Below are 11,328 nucleotides of genomic sequence, written 5' to 3'. Positions count from 1 at the left end.
CATGGGAGGCACAATGTAGGCTACTGTACATCATCCTGTGATCATGGGAGGCACAATGTAGGCTACTGTACATCATCCTGTGATCATGGGAGGCACAATGTAGGCTACTGTACATCATCCTGTGATCATGGGAGGCACCGTGTAGGCTACTATAAATCATCCTGTGTGGTGTGGTTAGTATTTTGTACATTTGTAGGGCCCAATAAGCAAATAAAACTACTATAGCCTGTTTTCCTAGGTATAATCATTCTTCGTATTCTTAATAATTTCCCCCCGTATGATAACTCATTTAACCTTTCACACATGATTTTCAAATATGCATTAACAGCCCCCCCAGCGTGAGTTTTTCTGAGCATGAGTTCAGCACTTACTCAGAGTTCCAGAATTTATAGAAACACCACGCTGCTTACTAGGTATGCATCACATTTTTTATTTCAATTATATTAGCAAACCTCTACCAGTAGTGACTGTTAAAAATTTATATTGAATAATTGTTAACCAATCTTTTTCTAAAGATTGCAGCGCAAAAGATACTGAAACGGTTCACTTATTGTATCAATAAAACATAGGCAATCTATCAGGCAATAGATGGTGTGTAAATCATTTATTTACATAATTATTAATCTCTCAAAAAATTATGAATTCCGATTCTTGCATTTGGTAATGGACAAATGCAATCAGTGAAAGTGTAGATTTTTGAAGGTTAAGTTGAGCTTTTTTCTCAACAAAAATAGTGCTGTAATACTTTTTTAGTTTGCGCCATCGGTTCGCTACTAGATCTGCCAGTTGAGCTATTGTGTGTGAACCCTACCAAAATAAACTGACGGGATTAACCCCACAGACGGTTGACATGAACGGTCACTTTGCCAGGTAAGGAACACTACATACATTGCATTGCAAGCTTCTCTCTTGGACTCTAATTCAAAGAGCTGCAAAAGCTGATTGATGTGTAACTGTAGCTAGCTAGCAAACCTCAGCTAACCACTAGCTAACAAAATGTGACCTGTAATTCAGTGCAGCGAAAATTAGTAACCCTTTTTTAATGATTGCTTCCTGGTTAATATCATAGTGTGGTCTTAAATTACAATTACAATCAGGAAATAAAGTTATAAACACTGTTTGAGCTAAATGTGAGTAAATAACAGCGCGGTCTGACCAGCCATTGTTACATCACTCGTACCTAGGCATTCTAATGATGCGTTCTGAACAATACATTCTAATCACACTGGTGTGATCGTACGCTTCAGGGACCACTCTAGCCTGATCACACTGGTGTGATCGTATGCTTCAGGGATCACTCTAGCCTGATCACACTGGTGTGATCGTACGCGACAAAGGGTTAATACAAACACATTCTTGTATTCTTCAAATTCTTTAACCATTTTAAACAAACAAATTCAGAAAATCATTATTTTTTAGACTATAGTTTGATGACCCAGTAGATGAACTGATGCTCTGGCAGGATGGTGATGCTGCGGAGGAGAATGTTCATGCTAATAGGGATTCAAATGCTAATGACGACAAATGGCGTTTGACTCTGGCGTATACTGGGGGTCTGAAAGTCCTGGTGGTTCTAGTGTTAAGGCACCAATAAACACAATGCGGTGACATTAACACAGAGACAACATGTATTACACAAAACACAGGACGATCTCTCCCTCTCTACTAAATTACTAAGTGTGTAAATATCTGAATGTCTAAATGTTCGAATGTCAAAATGTCTGAATGTTTGTAAGTGTCTCAATATCTTAAAGGTTCCAAAGTTCACTGACACGTCAGAAGAAATGTCAACCCTAACAACAATAGCAAAACAAGACCCAGAAAGTGACAACATTTGGATTTTAAACTAAGGGATGTGTGGTGTGATTGGCCATCAATAACAGGATCTGGTGCATGTAATTGTGGACACTGATTGGACCATTGCTTGACAGGAACAAATGATGATGGACTGGGGAAGGAACCAATCACAACAGGAACAAGGAAGACCTGTATAAGGAGTGACAGAGAGAAACATGGGGCAAACATATACAAATCCAGGGGACATAACACTTCATATGTTTGCATTTTTCAGTAAAAAAACAACATTGATGTTTACCTCTAGAAGGAAAAGTAATAGCAAACTGAATGATTCAAAGTAGGCATTAGGTTTTGTTAAGGATAGACTAAAACATTGCTGGCTACATGCTTCAGTAGCTACATTGTATTAAGCCTAAAGTAAAACAGTTGACGGTTATATTGCAATGGACAAAGTGCATCAACAAGGACCATATTGGTCTCTATTTCAATTGACATAGCATAGTTCACATAACGTAGTGGTCAGCTATCCGACTGTCATTGTTTTCTAAAGAAACAAACCAGCCATGGAGTGATTGGAGTCATTGTTTTCATTATAGATGTTGTATAGATTTTAGCGAACCATCTATAGTAAACTCTTTCTAATTTAACGTGTTGAATGTAGCAGTGTTTTCTCTTAAAGATGTTCTTGCTGTGGGGGGAATGTTGTTGAGCCGGGGGGGCAGGCAGAGATGTTTAAACTGCTTTTAAATGTTCTAATACTTATGTATGGATCTTTTTTCACAATATTACAATGGTTTAGTATTGATTGCATATATTGACAGCTACATTTAAATAACAAAAAATTTTTTTTTTAAGTATTAGAAAACATTTATTGGCCAAAGAAATATTGAAAAAGGATTCCATGGGGGTTTTAGAAGTTAAAGAACCCCATTAACCCCCTGATAGAGATTGCAAACTATGTTCTTCCCTCTCAAGACTGTCCTTTCCCTGTCTAGTAAAGTAATTCAAACATTTCTTATAAAAAACTAAGCATAAACTTTTAATGATGCTACAGATGCTAATGAGGCTATTCAGGTTCAAGTAAACACATCATTAAATTCAGACTGTCATCAGTTTAGCTAGTTACCTGACACTCTGCTCCCTCGTTCTCTTTTGCTGCAATGGTTTAAAATATTTGAACAAACTCATCTGAAAAATAACAATGGTTCTTAATATATCTCAATATAACTGGGTATACAGCTGTGGCAACAATATTGATAACTAGCGTAGAACCCCCTGCTATCGGCATAGCCAACATCAGTTTTGAAATATACACTCACCTAAAGGATTATTAGGAACAATTTCTCATTTATGCAATTATCTAATCAACCAACCAATGGCAGTTGCTTCAATGCATTTAAGGGTGTGGTCCTGGTCAAGACAATCTCCTGAACTCCAAACTGAATGTCAGAATGGGAAAGAAAGGTGATTTAAGCAATTTTGAGCGTGGCATGGTTGTTGGTGCCAGACGGGCCGGTCTGAGTATTTCACAATCTGCTCAGTTACTGGGATTTTCACGCACAACCATTTCTAGGGTTTACAAAGAATGGTGTGAAAAGGGAAAAACATCCAGTATGCGGCAGTCCTGTGGGCCAAAATGCCTTGTTGATGCTAGAGGTCAGAGGAGAATGGGCCGACTGATTCAAGCTGATAGAAGAGCGACTTTGACTGAAATAACCACTTGTTACAACCGAGGTATGCAGAAAAGCATTTGTGAAGCCACCACACGCACAACCTTGAGGCGGATGGGCTACAACAGCAGAAGACCCCACCGGGTCCTACTCATCTCCACTTCAAATAGGCAAAAAAGAGGCTACAATTTGCACAAGCTCACCAAAATTGGACAGTTGAAGACTGGAAGAATGTTGCCTGGTCTGATGAGTCTTGATTTCTGTTGAGACATTCAGATGGTAGAGTCAGAATTTGGCGTAAACAGAATGAGAACATGAATCCATCATGCCTTGTTACCACTGTGCAGGCTGGTGGTGGTGGTGTAATGGTGTGGGGGATGTTTTCTTGACACACTTTAGGCCCCTTAGTGCCAATTGGGAATCGTTTAAATGCTACGGCCTACCTGAGCATTGTTTCTGACCGTGTCCATCCCTTTATGACCACCATGTACCCATCCTCTGATGGCTACTTCCAGCAGGATAATGCGCCATGTCACAAAGCTCGAATCATTTCAAATTGGTTTCTTGAACATGACAATGAGTTCACTGTCCTAAAATGGCCCCCACAGTCACCAGATCTCAACCCAATAGAGCATCTTTGGGATGTGGTGGAACGGGAGCTTCGTGCCCTGGATGTGCATCCCACAAATCTCCATCAACTGCAAGATGTTATCCTATCAATATGGGCCAACATTTCTAAAGAATGCTTTCAGCACCTTGTTAAATCAATGCCCCGTAGAATTAAGGCAGTTCTGAAGGCGAACGGGGGTCAAACACAGTATTAGTATGGTGTTCCTAATAATCCTTTAGGTGAGTGTATCTTACATTGTTCCATTGTCGGAATTCTAAAACGATTTAGAGACGATTTACCTGTTTTATTTACCCTGTTTTCTTACTTAATCCGCCAACAGCCCCCACCACTTAGCGTTGGTATGCAAATGTTACCCAGGTACTAATCACCCCTCGCTGAATACCCGACATCAGGTTTTTATTTTTCATTTTTAAGCCTTGAAGATTTTAGTTTGTTTTTCAATAGAATTTTTCACATTATAGGTCACATTAAAATTGGAAAAAGTTCTGACATGATATATCTTCGTCTCATTCTTTTACATAAAAAAACCTGACATTTTCACAGGGGTGTATAGACTTCTTATATCCACTCTATTACCAGTAACTGTTTTTATTTTAGGAGAAAAAGAGAAACTTAATCGCACACACATCATATCGTCTCTCTTTCATTTTTCTCTGCTTATTTTACGGAAAATTTAGAAATTGCATACATGTTGTTTACATTCTTTTTGAGTTGTTACATGTCTACCTCAGGAACCTAGTCTAATCTAATGAATAGCAAGGGAATAGCAATGACGTCAATGGATGAATGGGCGACAACTCCCTCATCAACACAGACACACCTATGCATGTGACTGAAGTGTGATGATGAGGGTAGAAATTGTATATAATCTGAACTTGGTGAAGTAGTCAGACACAACTCAGACACTATTTACAGCGTTTAGTTGACAAGGGCAAACTGAACCCGATGATTTGACGCCCTGACAGTGTTGCAGATGCTGCAAGATTTAGATGAAGTCAGATAAAGGATCAGAAATAGATCCCGAAATGGACAAGTCGGATGTCTGGTCTTCATCTGATTCAGATATTGAAACATCACCACCAATGCCTGAGCCTCCTCGCAAAAACGTTAGGGTTATGAACCAAGAAATGAACCAACTGCGACCCCAAATGCCACTGCGAGATAAAAGTCTGGAAGAGAGCATGATTTAGATCAAATTAAATGTATCAACTTATTTCTACAAATAGGCCATAGCCTATGTGTTATTCATTCTTTGAAATGTATTGTGTTTATCAAGCAACTGTGCTTTAGGCCTAAGTATACTTTTCATGTGCATATCCTTTGACTGTCGCAAACTAGTTGATAATGTCTCTTCTTTTACCTGAGGAATTTTCATTTCTTACATTCGTATGCTAATGACGATAAACAGCGTTTGACTTTGGCGGTTACAGGGGGTAAAGAAGGCCTGGTGGTTCTAGTGTTAAATAGTGTAGTGGTTAAAGACAGTACGTCACATAGTAAACCGCGGATCGAATCCAACCTGGGCAATAACACTCATCCCTTTTAATCACGGGCCGGCGGAACTAGGCTTGCCTGGTTAATTTTCTTATTTAAGGATTTGTTTATCCAATTTCTAGAATGATTGGATTTTACCCATTAGTGTTTTACCAAGTGACTGAATGAAAGGGAACTTTAGATAATTTCTTTAACCCCTGTTAACTGAGGGAGTGGATGAGTTGGGTTGTGTGCATCTCCCGCAAAGAATAGCAGACATTTATTACAGAAGAGAAGGACTAGCCAAAAATAATAGCACTTGGAAGATGGGTATTCCAGGGGCACATGCTCTCATATGGCTTTCTTCAACATGCATAACATTTTTGGTTGAATAAGGTGACCCATTGGTGTCTTTCATTGTTGATTAAGGTGTTAGTGTGAGAGTAGACATAGTTTTTACTCAAAACCAGCATAAAGACTGATTGCTATATACATAATATGCCTTTAATATGTTCCTGGACAGTTCCTGGACTGGACCATTCAGCTATATTTATTAGACTTTACAGTACCTGAATTGGACAGAGCGACTATATTAATAAGACTTTACAGTACCTGGACTGGATGGAGCAGGTATATTAATTAGACTTTACAGTACTTGGACTGGATGGAGCAGGTATATTAATTAGACTTTACAGTACTTGGACTGGATGGAGCAGGTATATGAATTAGACTTTACAGTACTTGGACTGGATGGAGCAGGTATATGAATTAGACTTTACAGTACTTGGACTGGATGGAGAAGGTATATTAATTAGACTTTACAGTATTTGGACGGGATGGAGCAGGTATATTAATTTGACTTTACAGTACCTGGACTGAACAAATCTGCTATATTAATTAGAATTTACAGTACCTGGACTGGGCGAATTGTCTATATTAATTAGAATTTAGAGTACCTGGATTGGACGGAGCGACTATATTAATAAGACTTTACAGTACCTGGATTGGAATGAGCGGGTATATTAATTAGACTTTATAGTACCTGGATTGGATGGAGCAGGTATATTAATTCATCTTTATAGTACCTGGACAGGACAGGGCGGGTATAGTAATTAGACTTTACAGTACCTGGACTGGACGGAGCAGCTATATTAATTAGACTTTACAGTACTTGGAATGGACAGAACGACTATATTTGTGACGTTCCAGCCGGACGGGACCATTCCGCTCTGTTTCCTGTGTGTCCTTGGTTTGTCATGTCCTTGTTTGGTCTTTCCTGTTCTCGTTTTAATTAATCAGTTTATTCCTTTCACCTGTGTTTAGCCTCCACCTGTTTCTGTTCTCCTTGTTAGTCTCTGAATTTAGTTCTGGCATTTTCTCCCTGTCCTGGTTGGTCATTGTGTTGTATGTCGTTACTGTGGCGTTCCATGTTTCTGTGTTCAGTCCATTTCATACATGTAGTGCACAGCACTCAGTTTTGTTTTTCCCTTTTGTTTATATTAAAAGCTTCTTCAACAATGCGCTTACCGTCCCTGTGAAATACTGACAATATTAATTAGACTTTACAGTACCTGGACTGAACAAATTGGCTATATTAATTAAAATTTAGAGTACCTGGATTGGACAGAGTGACTATATTAATAAGACTTTATATTACCTGGACCGGAGGGAGCAACTATGTTAATATGAACTTGGGGTACCTGGACAGGAGGGATGGACTATGTTCTGTGGCTCCTCCTTCTCCATCTGCTCATCCAATCACCTCATCATCAGGGAAGTTAATATTCTCCCTGGACTGGCTGTGTTGCCTACAAACACAAATTACATACATACATTGTATATGTACGTACATGTAATAGCGACGCAATAACAACCCTAACCCTAACCCTACAACAAACTGAAATGCTACCAGAGCCAAAGCAGTACTAACTTACCAGCCATTCCACACCTGTTACATATATACTTACCCACACACACACGGTAAGGTGTGATTTTTTTTTTATATCTACATAAATAGAAGGTAAGAAAGACAGTGCTTCACCAAGTTCCTCACTGTTAGTAAAGCATCCGAAAGCAGCTTTCAGATAATGAACTAATAAGGTTATGAATAAGTTTATGTCTGAGGATTTGGCTGGGTAATAGAAGTCTTTTGAGGTTATGCTACAACAGGAGTTAGCCTTTATAGCCATGTCTGAGGCTGAGTAACAATTCTCTCGAGGTTATGCTCCAACCGGAGTTAGCCTTTATAACCATATATCTGAGGCTGTTACAGAATTCTCTTGAGGTTCTGCTACAATAAGAGTTAGCCTTTATAACCATGTCTGAGGCTGAGTAACAGAATTCTCTTGAGGTTATACCCCTCAGGGATGCATATTCAGTCCCCTCCTGTACTTCCTGTTTATGCAGGACTGTGTGGCCACACACAGTTCCAACGTCATCCTTAAGTTTACGGACAACACCACCATCCTGAGTCTCATCTCCAACAATGATGAGCATGAAAACAGAGAAGAGTTAGGCAACTTGGCAACATGGTGCCATGACAACAACCTCTCTCTTAACGTCTGCAAGGCAATGGAGATGATTGTGGACATCAGGAAGTGGAAGAGGGGGGATAATGCCCCATACACATCGATGGAGCTGAAGTGGAAAGAGTCTCTGACTTCAAGTTCCTTGGTATGTTCATCAAAGATGACCTCACCTGGTAAGCAGGCAGGACGTCTCAATTAAAACTGCTCAAAAGCTCCTTTACTTCCAACTTTTACAGGTACACCACTGAGAGCATTCTCTCAGGCTACATTACTGCCTGGTACGGCAGCTGCTCTGCTGCTGATCGCTAGTCCCTCCAGAGGGTGATGAAATCACCAGAGAGCATCATCGGCTGCCAATCTATCTTCCGTGCAAGGCATCTACCACACACAATACCTTAGGAAAACGCATAAAAGACTACAGCCACCCAGGCTATGGTCTGTTCACACTGCTTCCATCTGGAAAACATTACTGGAGCATCAGGGCACGGACTACCAGAGTTTGTTCCCCCTGGTCATAACAATTCTCAACCTGTAACATTGATCTATTGATCACATTCACACTTCAATGTACATCAGCATGTTTTCATGTACCCATTCACACTACTACACTTACATTTATTATATATTACATTATGTCCATATTCCCCATGTCTACACTGGTGCCAGTTTTCATTGGTATGTATATTTTTGCTAATATTTTTGATTGTGTCTTTCTTAATGCCTAATGCATAGATGTCACGTACCATATCACAATAATTTCATTGTTCAGAATGATGCTATGTTATTCAGCGCATTTTTCAAATAAAATACTTTTACTTTACAACAGGTGGATTTGAAACATTATCTAAAAACATTAGGGTTAACTGCAAATATTCTCTTATCATTTAGGCAAGTATTTATGCTAGTAGTATGGTAGAAATGCATTATATACACCAATCTGCCATAACATTATGACCACTGACCGGTGAAGTGAATAACACTGATAATCTCGTTATCATGGCACCTGTCAGGGTTTGGAATATATTAGGCAGCAAGTGAACATTCTATCCTCTGTCCGCATCGCAGTTTGTTGCGTATGGGGCTGCGTAGCCGCAGACCAGTCAGGGTGCCCATTGACCTTATTCACCGCGCCTCCATCTTGAAATCCAAAACGAGGCTAGGGGGTACACTCTAAACCGAAAGTTCATTGACAGAGCGCAGCAGCGGGTCATCATGGCGATACCTGTGTGGACATCAAATCTTTCATGTCTTCCCGAAATAACAGTGGACTATGTCGAAAAATGGGCCAATAAGGACTGCATGATTCCCCGGGCTTTTTTGCTGAATGGATACAGCAACTGGATCGAGGGATATGTGCACGACGTGGAAGGTAATGCACGGACGATCACAGCTTTTTTTCCATGGACACACAGAAGATGGCAAAAAAGAGAAACTTCTCTGACGTGGAGATTGAGACGATCACCAGGGAGGTAGAAAGAAATAAAATTGTTTCATTTGGCAGTTTAAAAAGCGGAATAAAAGATGATGATGTGATGTGGAGTACCATTCATTCACATTAATAATTGCATGACAAATTGTAATATTTGTCTTATTTTATGATATTTATTATTAATGACGTTTATTGTTATTTAGAAGAAGAATGTTGTTATTATTATTATTTCTATTATTATTATTATTATTTAAAAGAAGAAGAATGTCATTTTTATTATTTTGTCAGTCTGAATTATATTTTGGTCATTAAAAGCCTTTTATTACTGAACCAAATACTAAATCAAATGCTTTGGTAAAGTCACACAAATTAAACATTGAAGTCCATGTTGCACAAAACTAAACACTGAAGTTTTTTTTTTACAGTGGGACATAATATATCATATCTTTTAGTTTGTCAGTGCGTTAGGATTTTTTTTTCTGCGCATTTCTGCACTAACTCAAAACGTGCGTACACCACCTCCTGAGCTGGCGTAGGATTTGAGAGTGCCGTACGCCAACGTCCATATTGATAAATCTCAAAGTCACCGTGGTTTTGGGTGTACGCCAGGTGTACGCTGGAAATTTGGTGTACACACTTTTGATAAATGAGGGCCAATACATTTCAAAGAATGAATAACACAGGCTAAAGCCTATTTGTAGAAATAAAATTTATAAAGTTGATAGAATGTTATTTGTAATTGGATTACAGAGTTAATCAATGACGAAATGATGATTTACATGATTGGCTGCTATTGTCTTGGTGCCAGATACCAGAGCATACCTTCAGAGGTCTAATGGAGTCCATGTCACGACGGTTCAGGGCTGTTTTGGCAGCGAAAGGGGGACCTACATAATATTAGGCAGGTGGTCATAATGTGATGGCTGATCAGTGTATTTCCCACTTAAACTTTCTTGCTGGTCAATCTGTCCGGCAAAACACTCCCACCTCTATTTTGCGTAACTCCATACTTACATTCTAAACAGCATGTCATGAAGTCCTGTGAAGAAACAGTAAGTTAAGGTTAGAGACAAATTAAATGTGGTAATTATTTGCTGTCTAGTTAGGGTCAAAGGCCAGCATACTACATGGTATAGCCCCCCACAATATTTACATATTTACATGCATTAGTGAAACCCGTAAATTGCTTTTTGACTTTTGAAGTATGATTTCTCAGACTACTAATATAAGATATTGTGAATCGTCATCTAAAGCTGTCTATCAAACCTACCTCTAGTTTTCTGATGATATTATTACTTGGCTTGGATATTATTAAAGGCTCAAATTCCATTGACTCCATTCAGCAAAACCAAACTCATTATCACATAAGAATCTTCTGCCAGCTATTACAATCCTTTACAAATTAGCCTGTATATCCAAAATGCACTACAAAAATGTGTGTGTGTGTACAACTTCATACATCTACGTACGGTTGTTGTTGTTGCGGATTATGTACATGAACAGAAGAACGGTTGCTAGGGTAGCAACAAGAATCCCTCCAATGGCTGCTCCAATCACAGCAGGGTATGCATTGAAGGGAGGGTCAGCTGTAACACACACATTCATTATACACACTTATGTTCCCACAAGGCATACTCAAAATTTTACAAAATGAAAATAAAACAAGATAAGCTAGAGCTCTATCAATTAGGTTCAATATGGTTAATTGAATGGCCACCAGGTGGACATGTGTAAAACACTCAGGAGAGAAATTGTTGCTGAACACCCGGCTTATACCCTCGATATAATGTTTTTTGCTGT

General features: G+C 39.1%; 1 protein-coding gene across 2 annotated transcripts in view; it reads right to left on the bottom strand.

Moving 5' to 3' along the window:
• Positions 1-1,437: 1,437 nt before the first annotated feature.
• Positions 1,438-11,328, bottom strand: part of LOC105007791 (hemicentin-1) — an 87,696-nt gene continuing 77,805 nt past the window's right edge. Inside the window, exons 28-31 of one of the 2 annotated variants that reach the window (XR_004575910.1) lie at positions 10,998-11,114; positions 10,543-10,567; positions 7,272-7,379; positions 1,438-1,986 (exon numbers count right to left, since the gene is read on the bottom strand). Coding sequence is in view for 1 of the 2 variants with exons in the window: in XM_034293058.1 (XP_034148949.1) it covers positions 7,322-7,379; positions 10,543-10,567; positions 10,998-11,114 (200 nt within the window). In the remaining variant the exon portion in view is untranslated. Of the gene's footprint in view, positions 1,987-6,917; positions 7,380-10,542; positions 10,568-10,997; positions 11,115-11,328 lie in introns of those variants that run through there. The other variant, XM_034293058.1, reaches the window with a different exon arrangement.

This window comes from Esox lucius, chromosome 7 (genome assembly GCF_011004845.1).
Source record: "Esox lucius isolate fEsoLuc1 chromosome 7, fEsoLuc1.pri, whole genome shotgun sequence".
In the NCBI taxonomy this organism is placed as follows: Eukaryota; Metazoa; Chordata; class Actinopteri; order Esociformes; family Esocidae; genus Esox; species Esox lucius.
The sequence above is the reverse complement of the archived record's forward strand: the minus strand, read 5'-3'. Positions and strand labels throughout refer to the sequence as shown.